General features: G+C 49.9%; 1 protein-coding gene across 1 annotated transcript in view; it reads right to left on the bottom strand.

Moving 5' to 3' along the window:
• The window catches only part of GGA1 (golgi associated, gamma adaptin ear containing, ARF binding protein 1), a 329,846-nt gene that overhangs the window by 51,315 nt on the left and 259,887 nt on the right, over positions 1–18,644 (bottom strand). Inside the window, exons 11-12 of the mRNA XM_063941459.1 lie at positions 7,153–7,214; positions 5,524–5,678 (exon numbers count right to left, since the gene is read on the bottom strand). Of these exons, the coding sequence (XP_063797529.1) occupies positions 5,524–5,678; positions 7,153–7,214 (217 nt within the window). The remainder of the gene's footprint in view (positions 1–5,523; positions 5,679–7,152; positions 7,215–18,644) is intronic.

Here is an 18,644-nt window from a genome sequence, read left to right on the forward strand (position 1 = left end):
ACCCAAATGTATTTGTTCAGAGTTTTGAGATTGAGAATGGGCTAGAAACAGGTTGGAATAGAAACCCTGTCCCTGCTGTGCAGGAGGAACTGGTACTATCACCCCTGATTGTAACAACTTCTGAATTGCCTCCTGAAGTGCCCTGGCCTTCGTTTCCACTGAAGACGGGCTAGTACAAAGAAAAACTTTGCGGAGGGTTCTTCTTGAAGGCAAAGGCATAACCGGGAGACACCACTTCTTGCAGCCAGGCATTTGTGGTGGACTGCTGCCAGATTTGTGCAAAAAGAAGACGGCCTCCCACCCTGGGATCCCCCAGGTGGAGGCTTGTGCCATCAGGCTGATGGCTATCCTCTGGTTTTGATGGTGGTCTTCTCAATGTTTTTTAGTCTTCCCAGACTTATCTGATTGGGACTGTTTGCCGTAACCATTTCCTTTTGCTTTACACTGTGTCTGAAAAGGACTGAAAAGCTGGAAACCTGGGAATTATATGTTGACGGAAACGTCAGTTTCTTGGAGTCTGTTTCTGACTCCAGATTATTATTTAATCCTGTACCAAATAGAATATCTCCATCAAATTGCAAAGACCCTAGCACCTTTTTGGATTCTGAGTCAGCCTTCCAAGTACGCAGCCAAACAGCTTTACAAGCTGCTACTGCTGAAGCTGATGCTTGAGAAGCTACTGTACCCATATCCAAGGCTGCTTCTTCCAAAAAGACAGCTGCTTGTTTAATATGTGCAATATGGGACTTTTGTTATCTAGTAGCCAATGAAAGATCATCTTCCAATGCATCAGCCCAGGCCGCCACTGCTTTTACCATCCATGCCGTGGCCATGGCTGGCCTCACAACTGCCCCAACAGGGAAAAAAACTGTTTTCCTATCTGTTACATCATTTAAAGACGTTGAAGGCAGAGGCAATGTAGATTTAAAGGAATCTCCCTTTTCAAACTTTCCCCAGCTGCAAGAGGATAATGAGAATTCAATTTCTTAGGAATTTTAAACTTCTTACTGGGTGTGACCAATGCCTCTGGCATAATTCAGATTTGAACACCGGCTCTGCTGCCTCCTCTAAAGACAGAATTGCGTTTACTGCATTAATTAGCTCAGGTATATCTACCAAGCTGAGACATTCATCATCTCTATGTGCAGACCCAGAATGTGAGGAATCAGCATCATCCGAAGTGTCCTCTTCTGAAACATGTGCAGACTGTGAAGATGTTGTTTCGTGCCTATGTGATTTTCTTTCTATAGGCCTGACAGCCTGTTTTTGTTGAAAGGCTGCAGCTTCCTGAGCTGGATTGTGTTATAACCCAGGGGGAATGTTGCACATAAGGGTTAATAGGTGTAACCTATACCTGGTACAGGGGCTGGCATCATTCGCTCAGCTATATTGTATAACATTTGTGCAAATGATGCCCATGAAGGTTCAGCCTGAACCTGTGCCTGCCTTGGTTTATTAAGGAGGCTTTGATGGAAACTATAACAATTTGCACATAACCCATTTTGTACCAGATCCTGATTTGCAGGACAAACATGATATTAATGTAGGTGCTGCTATAGAGAGTGTATCCTCTTCACCCTTGCATCTCTTAGACATAGCAACTTACTGTAAATCACACACATGTATGGTGTAAACTACACAATTTGTGACAGTATTCACTTTAAGTTTGTAAAAGTGGCATACAATCAGATCCCTCCTTGTTTTGCACCAGCACTGAGGATCAGATATAGGAGAAAAACAAAACTGACAGAAACATAGTATAAGTCAGCAGCCACACTAGCAATCAGTCACATTGTTATACATTAGTATATATTAGTAATATAAGCACATATTCAACTACAGAATACATTTCAGGTATGTAGGAAAAACATATTACTGCATTACCTTATATAGGAGTTTTAACGTATCCAGACGCACAGCGAAAGATACAGCAGTAACAGTTTACAAGACTCATATGCATCAGGTACTTATACAACTACTCAGTACCCCAAGAATAGGTAGAGACTCAGTACTGTATCACCTGCCTCAGGAGAGCGGTAGACAGGGAGACTTAACCCCACTTCCAGGATCGATTATTGCGCTGACAAACGCTGAGTGGATCCAGACGCTACCAGTGCACACAGCCGCACCACACTAAGTGGATCCAGACGCTACCAGTGCACACAGCCGCACCACGCTGAGTGGATCCAGACGCTACCAGTGCACACAGCCGCACCACGCTGAGTGGATCCAGACGCTACCAGTGCACACAGCCACACCACGCTGAGTGGATCCAGACGCTACCAGTGCACACAGCCACACCACGCTGAGTGGATCCAGATGCTACCAGTGCACACAGCCGCACCACACTAAGTGGATCCAGACGCTACCAGTGCACACAGCCGCACCACACTAAGTGGATCCAGACGCTACCAGTGCACACAGCCGCACCACACTGAGTGGATCCAGACGCTACCAGTGCACACAGCCGCACCACGCTGAGTGGATCCAGACGCTACCAGTGAACACAGCCGCACCACGCTGAGTGGATCCAGACGCTACCAGTGCACACAGCCGCACCACGCTGAGTGGATCCAGACGCTACCAGTGCACACAGCCGCACCACGCTGAGTGGATCCAGATGCTACCAGTGCACACAGCCGCACCACACTAAGTGGATCCAGACGCTACCAGTGCACACAGCCGCACCACGCTGAGTGGATCCAGACGCTACCAGTGCACACAGCCGCACCACACTAAGTGGATCCAGACGCTACCAGTGCACACAGCCGCACCACACTAAGTGGATCCAGATGCTACCAGTGCACACAGCCGCACCACGCTGAGTGGATCCAGACGCTACCAGTGCACACAGCCACACCACGCTGAGTGGATCCAGACGCTACCAGTGCACACAGCCGCACCACGCTGAGTGGATCCAGACGCTACCAGTGAACACAGCCGCACCACGCTGAGTGGATCCAGACGCTACCAGTGCACACAGCCGCACCACGCTGAGTGGATCCAGACGCTACCAGTGCACACAGCCGCACCACGCTGAGTGGATCCAGACGCTACCAGTGCACACAGCCGCACCACGCTGAGTGGATCCAGACGCTACCAGTGCACACAGCCGCACCACGCTGAGTGGATCCAGACGCTACCAGTGCACACAGCCGCACCACGCTGAGTGGATCCAGACGCTACCAGTGCACACAGCCGCACCACGCTGAGTGAATCCAGACGCTACCAGTGCACACAGCCGCACCACGCTGAGTGGATCCAGACGCTACCAGTGCACACAGCCGCACCACGCTGAGTGGATCCAGACGCTACCAGTGAACACAGCCGCACCACGCTGAGTGGATCCAGACGCTACCAGTGCACACAGCCGCACCACGCTGAGTGGATCCAGACGCTACCAGTGCACACAGCCGCACCACGCTGAGTGGATCCAGACGCTACCAGTGCACACAGCCGCACCACGCTGAGTGGATCCAGACGCTACCAGTGCACACAGCCGCACCACGCTGAGTGGATCCAGACGCTACCAGTGCACACAGCCGCACCACGCTGAGTGGATCCAGACGCTACCAGTGCACACAGCCGCACCACGCTGAGTGGATCCAGACGCTACCAGTGCACACAGCCGCACCACGCTGAGTGGATCCAGACGCTACCAGTGCACACAGCCGCACCACGCTGAGTGGATCCAGACGCTACCAGTGCACACAGCCGCACCACGCTGAGTGGATCCAGACGCTACCAGTGCACACAGCCGCACCACGCTGAGTGGATCCAGACGCTACCAGTGCACACAGCCGCACCACGCTGAGTGAATCCAGACGCTACCAGTGCACACAGCCGCACCACGCTGAGTGGATCCAGACGCTACCAGTGCACACAGCCGCACCACGCTGAGTGGATCCAGACGCTACCAGTGAACACAGCCGCACCACGCTGAGTGGATCCAGACGCTACCAGTGCACACAGCCGCACCACGCTGAGTGGATCCAGACGCTACCAGTGCACACAGCCGCACCACGCTGAGTGGATCCAGACGCTACCAGTGCACACAGCCGCACCACGCTGAGTGGATCCAGACGCTACCAGTGCACACAGCCGCACCACGCTGAGTGGATCCAGACGCTACCAGTGCACACAGCCGCACCACGCTGAGTGGATCCAGACGCTACCAGTGCACACAGCCGCACCACGCTGAGTGGATCCAGACGCTACCAGTGCACACAGCCGCACCACGCTGAGTGGATCCAGACGCTACCAGTGCACACAGCCGCACCACGCTGAGTGGATCCAGACGCTACCAGTGCACACAGCCGCACCACGCTGAGTGGATCCAGACGCTACCAGTGCACACAGCCGCACCACGCTGAGTGGATCCAGACGCTACCAGTGCACACAGCCGCACCACGCTGAGTGGATCCAGACGCTACCAGTGCACACAGCCGCACCACGCTGAGTGGATCCAGACGCTACCAGTGCACACAGCCGCACCACGCTGAGTGGATCCAGACGCTACCAGTGCACACAGCCGCACCACGCTGAGCCTGGGTTAGTTTGATTTCTAGCTTCTCAGACGGAAGCGGGGAAAACAGTTCATGGCGGGAAACTCGGAGGAAACTGGTCATGAACTGGGGGGGAGGGGTGACCAGGGGAGCATCTTACTCCCCACTGCTGACATCAACCCCAGGGATTGCGGCCTCGCACTATTCCCTGGAACCTATGATTCCTAAGGCCTAGCGCTGGTGCACCCGAGGTGGCAACCACGTCAGCGACTGTTCGGTATTCTCCCCCCGAAACAGTACGGCTGTGTCCTGCATCTCCATCTGCTGAGTGGAACCGACGCCTTACCTTCTTCCCGTTCTCCAGCCACAGCCTGGTAACGTCAGTCTGGACTTGCTAGTACATCCATAGCGGACGTCCTCCGAAACAGCACTGTACTCGAAGGTAAGCGTTGTTGCGACACGGCGGAGAGTTGTTGGAGCGACTCTTTCTAAGGTACGTAAAAGACGCTTTTTTAGAAAAATCACTCAAAAAATGTAAGGCCATAAAAATAAAATAATAAAAAGCTTATGGCTGCCAAAAATTCAGCAGCCCAATAGACTGTGAATTGCCTGAGCCAGGAGGCGGAGATATAGGAGACTGGACATTGCATCCTGGGAGTCTGAAAAGCTTTGATCGTTGGTGCCATTCCGCTGTCGCTACCTAATATCCCAAGGTATATCTTGTGGATACTACTGTGGACCCTGCAGGGGAAAGTTCAGATTGGGCGCCCAAACGGGTCTCTTCACATGCATTTCAGCTTGCTACCCCAGGGGTAGTGAGCTGAAATGAACTTCTCGCACCTGTCAGCAGCAACGTTTGAATAGCTGCCGGCGGGTAAAGGGACCCGCAATAAGATTTGATATCCCCCCTGTGACTTCTCTCCTGAGCTTCAACAACTGTCCATCACACTCTGCTACAGCTGGGAGCAGATTTCTTTCATGTATAAGAGACATTACAATACTACAGAAATGACCTCACCATCGGACGTGCAATGTGGAGGCTGGCAGGGATTGCTGAAGAAGGGTCTTTCCAAGCAGATCAAGCTCATCTAAAGCTTTGTAAACCTGGGGTGCAGTCTGTGAGAGGGACGAATCTCCTTTTTCGTTTGTAGAGTCAGCGTTTGTCTCTGAAGACTACGGAAAGAACAGTGTTAGTGGGAAACGGGATTACAGAAAGGCGCGCCCTTCCACGCTATAAGCACAGTAACCATAACCCCAGATGGTATGCACTTAACATACCGCTTGTCTGGATCCTGGCTGTCTCAATACCGATATCGGGATCCCGACGCCAGAATACTGGCATGGTAGGTGATTCCCCCTCTATGGGTGTCGTGGAGAATAGAACCTGTGGCGAGCGAAGCGCGCTACTGAGCCTGCCGCGTGGCGAGCACAACGAGCTTGCAAGGGGCTTTGTTGCACTCGTCCCCCACCTGGCGGCATTCTAGTTCCTGGGATGCTGATGTCGGTATACTGACATTCGCCATCCAGTGCGGCGGTATCACATACCGATTACCCCAGATGGCTGCTGGGAAATAGTATAATGGCGAGAGGATCACTTATAATCCCACTCCGTACATTACCAGAATTCACATTGTGGGAAGATTGTGTAATAAGAGGGGAGGCAATGACGAGACCGCCTGTTGGGATCTCGGTGGTCACAACGTAGATGCCGGAATCCTGACAGGTGAAATGCAGACGCGGGAATACCAGTGCCACAGGCTATTCTCCCTCTGTGGGTGGCCAGAACCCTGTGACCACAGCATGGCGAGTACAGCAAGCCCGCAAGGGGCTTTCTAGAGCTTGTCCTGCTGCTGGAATACTGGCGGCCGGGATGCCGATGTCGGCATCTTGACAGCCGGTAAACAGTATGTATTCCCTTGGAAGGGATGTCACCCAGTGCCCTGCACTCACACTGGAGCCTATGAACTGGGAAGGAATACAATAGTGGATGATGAAGAGGAGTGACCGGACAGTACAGGTCACATGGCACGTTACCACCTGAGAGACAATACATAATTCCAGGCATTCTTTCAAACAGGATCTGTGTAACTATTGTAAATGCCAGTCTGGGTACACACTGGATCAATGTGTACCCAACATCGCTGCCCATGGGACCCTGATGGTGGAAGAGCCATTCTGCTGCAGATCCGACCGGTGGGAGCACACACATCATGGGTACACACCAGACCAGGCATTCCCAACCACGGTCCTCAAGGCCCACTAACAGTGCAGGTTTTCGTGATATCCAGGCTGCAGCACAGGTCACTTAATTAGTAGCTCAGTTATTTTGATTTAACCATCTGTGCTGCAGCCTGGATATCACTAACACCTGCACTATTGGTGTGCCTTGAGGACCGTGGTTGGGAATGCCTGCACTAGACTATGTACCCGATATAGCTCTACGATCCGCACGATGGGACAACATATTGTTTAGTGTGTAACCAGCTTCCGATGTGTGCACACTGCAACCAGCACAATATCAGCTGGTGATTCTGTGCTGCTTATTGCCACACAGCACTGACCTGACCCTCAGTTGGAAACTGGTGATTCTGGGCTACTTACTGTCATACAAAACTGACTTGACCATTAGCCGGACGCTGTTGATTACCTGGAAACTGTTCCACGATGAAGACTCTAAAGGCGATGCGGCAGAGACAGGGTCATTTATACCTAAAATCAGATTGTGAAAGAAGAGCACAAAAACAGGATTTTAATTACCTACCGGTAAATCCTTTTCTCGTAGTCCATAAGGGATACTGGGGGAATCTAGTACGATGGGGTATAGACGGGGTCCAAAGGAACCGGTGCACATTAAATTTCTTCACTGGGTGTGCTGGCTCCTCCCCTCTATGCCCCTCCCACAGGCAGTTATAGGTAAAACAGTGCACGAAGGAGAAAGGACATATATGAGAAAAGGAAATATGAAAACATAGTGGTGAGATTTATACACCAGCACACCACTAACATACTGTATAACAACCAGCAACAGCTAAACAGGTAAATACATAAAAGAGAACCTGCAGAAAGTCACCGCACAGAGGTGGGCGCCCAATATCCCTTATGGACTACGAGAAAACGATTTACCGGTAGGTAATTAAAATCCTATTTTCTCTAGCATCCAAAAGGAATATTGGGGCAATCTAGTACGATGGGGATGTCCCAAAGCTTCCAGAACGGGCGGGAACGTGTGGAGACTTCTGCAGCACCGTCTGCCCAAACTGGGTATCCTCTTTGGCCAGGGTATCAAATTTGTAGAACTTCACAAAGGTGCTCTTCCCCGACCAGGTAGTAGCTTGGCACAGTTGGAGGGCCAAGACTCCATGGTAGCCGCCCAGGAAGACCCCACCGATCTTGTAGAATGGGCCTTCAGAGACTTAGGAATAGGCAAGGCTGCCAACACATAGGCCTGTTGGATAGTAAGCCGAATCCAACGGGCAATGGACTGCTTCGAAGCAGGACAACCCTTTTTCTGCGCATCATAGAGCATGAACAAAGAATCTGTCTTTCTGATCCGAGCCGTTCGCTTGACATAGATCTTCAAGGCTCGCACAGCATCCAACTCCTCCGGGGGAGCAGAAGAATCAGAACTGGACGGAACCACAATAGGTTGATGCAGGTGAAATGCAGAGACAACCTTCGTCAGGAACTGCTTTCTAGTCCGGAGCTCTGCTCTGTCCTCGTAAAAGACCAAGTATGGACTTTTACACGATAAGGCCCCCAATTCTGAGACACGTCGAGCAGAAGCCAGGGCCAGTAACATCACCGTCTTCCATGTGAGGTACTTGTCTTCCACAGTCATCAGAGGTTCAAACCAGGAGGACTGTAGAAAGCGTAACACCACATCCAAATCCCAGGGTGCCGTAGGCGGCACAAAAGGAGTTTGTATGTGGAGTACCCCTTGCAAGAAGGTTTGTACTTCTGGCCATGCTGACAATTTCTTCTGGAAGAAAATGGAAAAGAGCTGAAATCTGGACCTTAATGGAACCCAGATGCAAGCCCTTATCCACACCAGCCTGCAGGAAATGTAAGAAACATCCCAAGTATTACTCTCCAGGCGGATACGTGATCTCCTCGCACCAAGAGACATATCTCCTCCAGATAGAATGATAGTGTTTTGACGTCACAGGTTTCCTGGCCTGAACCATTGTAGCAATAACCTTTTTGGAAAAGCCCTTGTGAGCTAGGATGTTCCACTCAACCTCCATGCCATCAAACGAAGTCGCCGTAAGTCCGGGTAGATGAACGGTCCTTGTTGAAGTAGACCTCTTTTTAGTGGTAGAGGCCAAGGATCTTCGACGGACATGTCCAGAAGATCCGCACACCACGCCCTCCGAGGCCAATCCGGGGCAAGCAGAATTGCCTGGACTCCTTGATTTCTGATTCGCTGGAGCACCCTTGGGAGCAACGGAATCGGAGGAAACAGGTAGACCAGCCGGTAAGGCCAAGGTGACGTCAGTGCATCAACTGCCCTCGCCTGAGAGTCCCTGATTGGTGAGCAATACCAGTGAAGCTTCTTGCTGAGTCGAGAAGCCACCATGTCTATTTGTGGTGGAGCCCCACCAGTGGATGATCTGCTGGAACACCTGATGGTGGAGTCCCCATTCCCCCGGGTGGAGATTGTGACGACTTAGGAAGTCTGCTTCCCAGTTGTCCACACCCGAAATGAAGATTGCTGACATGGCTCTTGCATTTCTTTCTGCCCAGAGGAGTATCTTTGACACCTCTCGCATGCAGGCTCTGATTTTTGTCCCTCCTTGTCGATTGATATACGCCACTGCTGTGTCGTTGTCCGACTGTACTTGAATTGCGTGATCCTTGAGCAGAGGAGAGGCCTGAAGCAGAGCATTGTAGCTCTCCCGAAGTTCCAAAATGTTGATCGGAAGGAGGCTTATGTGGGCTGACCACCTGCCCAGGAACTGCGGCCCTTGGGTGACAGCTCCTCATTCTCTCAGACTGGTACCCGTCGTGAGGAGGGTACAATCCTGAATCCCGAAACTCCGGCTTTCCAGGAGATTGGAGGACTGTAACCACCACAGGTGGGAAATCCTGGCCTGAGGGGACAGCCAGATTAACCAGGGCCTGTTTAGGAGATCCAATTGAAATGTTGTGGCATGGAACCTCCAATACTGGATTGCCTCGTATGAGGCGACCATCTTTCCCAGCAATCGTATGCAGAGATGGATGGACACTCAAGTAGGCCGGAGCACCATTTGGACCATCTCCTGACGTGTTCTCGCCTTCACCTTCTGTACCACAGTATCCAGCAACATCCCCAGGAACAGGAGCCGCTGAGATGAGGATCCAACCATTGAGGATCCACCCATGGTGTGACAGAAGATGGATAGTGCGGTCGATATGGAGCAATAAAATCTCCCTGGATCTTGCTTTTATCAGAATATTGTCCAGGTAAGAGACCACATTGACCCCCTGGACCCAGAGTTGTAACATCATCTCCGCCCATCACCTTCGTGAAAACCCTCGGAGCTGTGGACAGGCCAAAGGGCAGGGCCTGGAACTGGTAGTGATCGTCCAGCAGGGCAAACCTCAGGTACGCTTGATGAGGTGGCCAAATCGGAATATGAAGGTAGGCATCCTTGATATCCAGGGAGACCATGAATTCCTGTTCCTCCAGGCCCGCAATCACTGCTCGCAAGAATTCCATTTTGAACTTGAAAACCTTCAGTTAAGAGTTCAAGGACTTGAGATTCAAAATGGGCCTTATCGAACCATCCGGTTTCAGTACCACAACCAGGTTGCAGTGATAGCCCTTGCCTCATTGTGGTATAGGTACTGGAACAATGACGTGGGACTGGACCAACTTTTGCAACGTAACCTGCATATATTCCAAAGCTGGTAAGCTTGATTTGAAAAATCGTTGGGGAGGAGCACCAAACTCCAGCTTGTAGCCATGAGAAATGAGATCCCTGACCCAGGTATTCTGGCAGGAAGCCTCCCAGACACAGCTGAAGTGACACAGTCAAACTCCCACCTCGAGATCCCCTTGGGGTGGGTGGGCACCTTCATGCTGAGGTCTTAGCGGAAGCAGAAATGGTGGTCCGGTCCTGAGAGCTGGTGCTTGCAGGTTTTCTTGGCATACCTCTGGTGCCTCTAGTTGCAGCTGAGGCACCTCTGGCCTTAGATCGAAATCGGTTAGATCAAAAAGACTGCACAGACGGCTCCGTGTAGGAGCGTCTCGCTGATGAGGCCCCAGAGGGAAGAAGCGTGGATTTCCCAGCTGTTACTTTGGAAATCCACGTATCCAACCCCAAAGAGCCATTCACCTGAAAAGGGGAGGGATTCCACACTGCGCTTTGATTCTACATCCGCAATCCACTGACGCAACCACAAAGCACTGCGTGCCGACACTGCCATGGCAGAAGTCCTAGCATTAATATTTTGCATCTCCATGAGCGAGTCAGAGTCACACAGGATGCGTGTAGTGTCCTGAATGTGCTTGAGGAGAGTCACCGTAGTGACCAGGGCCATAGCCCCGGAGAGGACCTCCTGAATCTGAGAAGCCCACGTATGAATGGCATGGGTCATCCAGCATACAGCTATGACCGGCCATTGCGATACTTGCTGCCATGTAAATAGATTTTAGTGTAGTCTCTATTTTCCGGTCCCCAGGATCCTTTATGGTAAAAGGAACCCGGGGCAGGCAGCACCGCCTTTTTAGACAGGTGAAAGACTGAAACATCAACCCCTGGGGGATCCTCCCAAAACTTCCTGCCTGCAGGAGCAAATGGGAAAGAGCGCAAAAACTTTTTTGACACTTGAAATTTTTTGTCTGGATTTTTCCAGGCTAACTTGAATAGGTCATCTAACTGCAGAATCAGGGAAAGTGACATTAGGCTTGTTTTGTGTAAAGAAAAACTACTGCTGTGACGCAACGTCCTCTAGAGGGAGCTTTAACACGTCCCGCATAGCCAAAATTAGGGGTTCAATAATCTGAGCAGAATCGGAATCCCCACTAACGGGATCCAAGTCCTCCCCATTCTCCTGTATATCCTCATCTGTATCAGAGAGCAGAGCAGGTAGACCACGCATCTGTGGACCTGCATGGGGGGGGAGGGATGGCTGTGTAACATCTGCCCTACCAGCTAAGTCTGCAACAGCTTGTTGTAGTAGCTGAGTTTTCTGTACATTAGCAGTGAGCTGGGAAGACATATCAGACATCATAGTTTGAGGAGACCCTAGCCAGTGGGGCTCTGCACCCTCTCCCCCAGCCCCTTCACTGATTTGTAAAGATTGGCTGCATAGTTCACAGGAAACAGAATCAGAGGATAATGGAGAGAATCTGGTGTGACATACACTGCACAGTATGTTTACCCATGTCTCATAGTAAGCACAATGATATACAAACAGACAGATATACTTTACAAGCCTGCCCTACTGTATGTGAGAGGAGACACCAGCACACCCCTAGGTGCATTGCCCCAGTGAGGCTGACCGCTAACTATAACACAGCAAATACTAGTAAATTCTGTCCTGGAGAGGACGCAGACCGTGTACAATAGCGGCTCTCCCCCTTTGCGACACCCTATACCAGATTTCCAGCGTGTCTTGTGAGGCAGGAAGCGCTGTGTGTGCTGTCTGTGGCTGCAGAGGAAGGCGCCAAAATGCCTCTGGTACCGTTCTGAGTTAGCTCTGCCCCCTCCAATGGCGGAAAAAATTAGAATTTACTCACCGGTAATTCTATTTCTCGTAGTCCGTAGTGGATGCTGGGGACTCCGTAAGGACCATGGGGAATAGACGGCTCCGCAGGAGACTGGGCACATCTAAAGAAAGATTTAGGACTATCTGGTGTGCACTGGCTCCCCATGGTCCTTACGGAGTCCCCAGCATCCACTAGGACGTCAGAGAAAGCTATAATGATATTTATATTGGCAAAGTCTCCTGTGTGGCTTAAAAAGGTCACACAAGTGCTAGTTCAAGCTAATATAAGCCAGTCTACACGGGGTGCTCTAGCGGGACCACCCCGGAGGGCCCCTTATGCCGCGCCCGAGTTGAGCCGCACTTTGAACTGGGGGACCCCCTATCGGGGCCCCCTGGTTTGTACTCACCACAGACGTCACCTTCAGGCATATGTTAGGGGTGTGCGGCATGCTGCGATAGCGACAGCTAAGGCGCAGTGCCCCGCTGAACAAACAACCTCTCAGGACGGTGGTCCTGCAGTGGGAAAGCGTCGGATACCTCGCAAAGCCGGTGACCGTTACCCCCCCTAACTCCCACGATGCAGGTAGCTGTTGCCCAGAGAGCATACCGAAAATAATAAAAGTTGAAAAGAAATTGAAGAAAACTCTGGAGCTGCAGGGTGTGCATCCTCTCCTGAGGGCACTTTGCTCTAAACTGAGCTGTAGGAGGGGCATAGAGGGGAGGAGCCAGCACACCCAGTACAGAAATTTAAAGTGCACTGGCTCCTTCGGACCCCGTCTATACCCCATCGTACTAGATTCCCCCAATATTCCTGATGGATGCTAGAGAAATACTGTGAGAAATCTATAATGCTATCTTGTAAATAACAATACCATCACATAATATATGTAAAGGGCTCATCTCACTTTCACACTGTGACCGCACCGCAGATTCCCAGCAGAGCCCTGTGTGTGCAGAGCATTTACTACCACATGGCTGAACAAAATAAAAGTCCATATAAGGTTGACTAAACAAATATATAAAAGTGTATATCTGTAGCGGATGAACATTACACTGCAACACTGTGTGATATAACTTCTTGCAGTGTATTGCAGTGAGTTATGGCCATCCAATCAGGAGGGTGTATTCATTTTTAATAGTGTGTGGCATAGTGCTAGCACCATCCAATCAGAAAGCTGCTTTTATATCTTGCAATGTTTGCGCCGCCATACCTGGAAATATGTAAAACATGTCTCTTTCTGTACATGGGCTAATCTACTGTCACATATACAGCTCTCCTGCCTCTATACTGTACTGTCACATACACAGCTCTCCTGCCTCTATACTGTACTGTCACATACACAGCTCTCCTGCCTCTATACTGTACTGTCACATACACAGCTCTCCTGCCTCTATACTGTACTGTCACATATACAGCTCTCCTGCCTCTATACTGTACTGTCACATATACAGCTCTCCTGCCTATATACTGTACTGTCACATATACAGCTCTCCTGCCTCTATACTGTACTGTCACATACACAGCTCTCCTGCCTCTATACTGTACTGTCACATACACAGCTCTCCTGCCTCTATACTGTACTGTCACATACACAGCTCTCCTGCCTCTATACTGTACTGTCACATACACAGCTCTCCTGCCTCTATACTGTACTGTCACATACACAGCTCTCCTGCCTCTATACTGTACTGTCACATACACAGCTCTCCTGCCTCTATACTGTACTGTCACATACACAGCTCCCCTGCCTCTATACTGTACTGTCACATACACAGCTCTCCTGCCTCTATACTGTACTGTCACATACACAGCTCTCCTGCCTCTATACTGTACTGTCACATACACAGCTCTCCTGCCTCTATACTGTACTGTCACATATACAGCTCTCCTGCCTCTATACTGTACTGTCACATACACAGCTCTCCTGCCTCTATACTGTACTGTCACATACACAGCTCCCCTGCCTCTATACTGTACTGTCACATACACAGCTCTCCTGCCTCTATACTGTACTGTCACATACACAGCACTCCTGCCTCTATACTGTACTGTAACATACACAGCTCCCCTGCCTCTATACTGTACTGTCACATACACAGCTCTCCTGCCTCTATACTGTACTGTCACATACACAGCTCTCCTGCCTCTATACTGTACTGTCACATATACAGCTCTCCTGCCTCTATACTGTACTGTCACATACACAGCTCTCCTGCCTCTATACTGTACTGTCACATATACAGCTCTCCTGCCTCTATACTGTACTGTCACATATACAGCTCTCCTGCCTATATACTGTACTGTCACATACACAGATCTCCTGCCTCTATACTGTACTGTTACATACACAGCTCTCCTGCCTCTATACTGTACTGTCACATATACAGCTCTCCTGCCTCTATACTGTACTGTCACATACACAGCTCTCCTGCCTCTATATTGTACTGTCACATACGCAGCTCTCCTGCCTCTATATTGTACTGTCACATACGCAGCTCTCCTGCCTCTATACTGTACTGTCACATACGCAGCTCTCCTGCCTCTATACTGTACTGTCACATACACAGCTCTCCTGCCTCTATACTGTACTGTCACATACACAGCTCTCCTGCCTCTATACTGTACTGTCACATACGCAGCTCTCCTGCCTCTATACTGTACTGTCACATACGTAGCTCTCCTGCCTCTATACTGTACTGTCACATACGCAGCTCTCCTGCCTCTATACTGTACTGTCACATATGCAGCTCTCCTGCGCTCTCCTGCCTCTATACTGTACTGTCACATACACAGCTCTCCTGCCTCTATACTGTACTGTCACATACACAGCTCTCCTGCCTCTATACTGTATTGTCACATATACAGCTCTCCTGTCTCTATACTGTACTGTCACATACACAGCTCTCCTGCCTCTATACTGTACTGTCACATACACAGCTCTCTTGCCTCTATACTGGACTGTCACATACACAGCTCTCCTGCCTCTATACTGTACTGTCACATACACAGCTCTCCTGCCTCTATACTGTACTGTCATATACGCCGCTCCCCTGCCTCTATACTGTACTGTCACATACACAGCTCTCCTGCCTCTATACTGTACTGTCACATACACAGCTCTCCTGCCTCTATACTGTACTGTCACATACACAGCTCTCTTGCCTCTATACTGTACTGTCACATACACAGCTCCCCTGCCTCTATACTGTACTGTCACATACACAGCTCTCCTGCCTCTATACTGTACTGTCACATACACAGCTCCCCTGCCTCTATACTGTACTGTCACATACACAGCTCTCCTGCCTCTATACTGTACTGTCACATACACAGCTCTCCTACCTCTATACTGTACTGTCACATACACAGCTCCCTTGCCTCTATACTGTACTGTCACATCTACTGCTCTTCTGCCTCTATACTGTACTGTCACATACACAGCTCCCCTGCCTCTATACTGTACTGTCACTTACACAGCACTCCTGCCTCTATACTGTACTGTCACATACACAGCACCCCTGCCTCTATACTGTACTGTCACATACACAGCTCCCCTGCCTCTATACTGTACTGTCACATACACAGCTCTCATGCCTCTATACTGTACTGTCACATATACAGCTCTCCTGCCTCTATACTGTACTGTCACATACACAGCTCTCCTGCCTCTATACTGTACTGTCACATACACAGCTCTCCTGCCTCTATACTGTACTGTCACATACACAGCTCTCCTGCCTCTATACTGTACTGACACATATACAGCTCTCCTGCCTCTATACTGTACTGTCACATACACAGCTCTCCTGCCTCTATACTGTACTGACACATATACAGCTCTCCTGCCTCTATACTGTACTGTCACATACACAGCTCTCATGCCTCTATACTGTACTGTCACATATACAGCTCTCCTGCGCTCTCCTGCCTCTATACTGTACTGTCACATATACAGCTCTCCTGCCTCTACCCTGTACTGTCACATACGCAGCACTCCTGCCTCTATACTGGACTGTCACATCTACTGCTCTCCTGCCTCTATACTGTACTGTCACATACACAGCTCTCCTGCCTTTATACTGTACTGTCACATACACAGCTCCCCTGCCTCTATACTGTACTGTCACATACACAGCTCCCCTGCCTCTATACTGTACTGTCACATACACAGCTCTCCTGCCTCTATACTGTACTGTCACATACACAGCTCTCCTGCCTCTATACTGTACTGTCACATACACAGCTCTCCTGCCTCTATACTGTACTGTCACATACACAGCTCTCCTGCCTCTATACTGTACTGTCACATATACAGCTCTCCTGCCTCTATACTGTACTGTCACATATACAGCTCTCCTGCCTCTATACTGTACTGTCACATACACAGCTCCCCTGCCTCTATACTGTACTGTCACATACACAGCTCTCCTGCCTCTATACTGTACTGTCACATATACAGCTCTCCTGCCTCTATACTGTACTGTCACATACACAGCTCTCCTGCCTCTATACTGTACTGTCACATATACAGCTCTCCTGCCTTTATACTGTACAGTCACATATACAGCTCCTCTGCCTCTATACTGTACAGTCACATACACAGCTCTCCTGCCTCTATACTGTACTGTCACATATACAGCTCTCCTGCCTCTATACTGTACTGTCACATACACAGCTCTCCTGCCTCTATACTGTACTGTCACATATACAGCTCTCCTGCCTTTATACTGTACAGTCACATATACAGCTCCTCTGCCTCTATACTGTACTGTCACATACACAGCTCTCCTGCCTCTATACTGTACTGTTACATACACAGCTCTCCTGCCTCTATACTGTACTGTCACATACACAGCTCTCCTGCCTCTATACTGTACTGTCACATACACAGCTCTCCTGCCTCTATACTGTACTGTCACATATACAGCTCTCCTGCCTCTATACTGTACTGTCACATATACAGCTCTCCTGCCTCTATACTGTACTGTCACATACACAGCTCCCCTGCCTCTATACTGTACTGTCACATACACAGCTCTCCTGCCTCTATACTGTACTGTCACATATACAGCTCTCCTGCCTCTATACTGTACTGTCACATACACAGCTCTCCTGCCTCTATACTGTACTGTCACATATACAGCTCTCCTGCCTTTATACTGTACAGTCACATATACAGCTCCTCTGCCTCTATACTGTACAGTCACATACACAGCTCTCCTGCCTCTATACTGTACTGTCACATACACAGCTCTCCTGCCTCTATACTGTACTGTCACATACACAGCTCTCCTGCCTCTATACTGTACTGTCACATACACAGCTCTCCTGCCTCTATACTGTACTGTCACATACACAGCTCTCCTGCCTCTATACTGTACTGTCACATACACAGCTCTCCTGCCTCTATACTGTACTGTCACATACGCAGCTCTCCTGCCTCTATACTGTACTGTCACATACACAGCTCTCCTGCCTCTATACTGTACTGTCACATACACAGCTCTCCTGCCTCTATACTGTACTGTCACATCTACTGCTCTCCTGCCTCTATACTGTACTGTCACATACACAGCTCCCCTGCTTCTATACTGTACTGTCACATACACAGCTCTCCTGCCTCTATACTGTACTGTCACATACGCAGCTCTCCTGCCTCTATACTGTACTGTCACATACACAGCTCTCCTGCCTCTATACTGTACTGTCACATACACAGCTCCCCTGCCTCTATACTGTACTGTCACATACACAGCTCTCCTGCCTCTATACTGTACTGTCACATACACAGCTCTCCTGCCTCTATACTGTACTGTCACATCTACTGCTCTCCTGCCTCTATACTGTACTGTCACATACACAGCTCTCCTGCCTCTATACTGTACTGTCACATCTACTGCTCTCCTGCCTCTATACTGTACTGTCACATACACAGCTCTCCTGCCTCTATACTGTACTGTCACATACACAGCTCTCCTGCCTCTATACTGTACTGTCACATACACAGCTCTCCTGCCTCTATACTGTACTGTCACATATACAGCTCTCCTGCCTCAATACTGTACTGTCACATATACAGCTCTCCTGCCTCTATACTGTACTGTCACATACACAGCTCCCCTGCTTCTATACTGTACTGTCACATACACAGCTCTCCTGCCTCTATACTGTACTGTCACATATACAGCTCTCCTGCCTCTATACTGTACTGTCACATACACAGCTCCCCTGCCTCTATACTGTACTGTCACATACACAGCTCTCCTGCCTCTATACTGTACTGTCACATACACAGCTCTCCTGCCTCTATACTGTACTGTCACATCTACTGCTCTCCTGCCTCTATACTGTACTGTCACATACACAGCTCTCCTGCCTCTATACTGTACTGTCACATACGCAGCTCTCCTGCCTCTATCCTGTACTGTCACATATACAGCTCT

The sequence above is a fragment of the Pseudophryne corroboree genome, chromosome 9 (assembly GCF_028390025.1).
Source record: "Pseudophryne corroboree isolate aPseCor3 chromosome 9, aPseCor3.hap2, whole genome shotgun sequence".
In the NCBI taxonomy this organism is placed as follows: Eukaryota; Metazoa; Chordata; class Amphibia; order Anura; family Myobatrachidae; genus Pseudophryne; species Pseudophryne corroboree.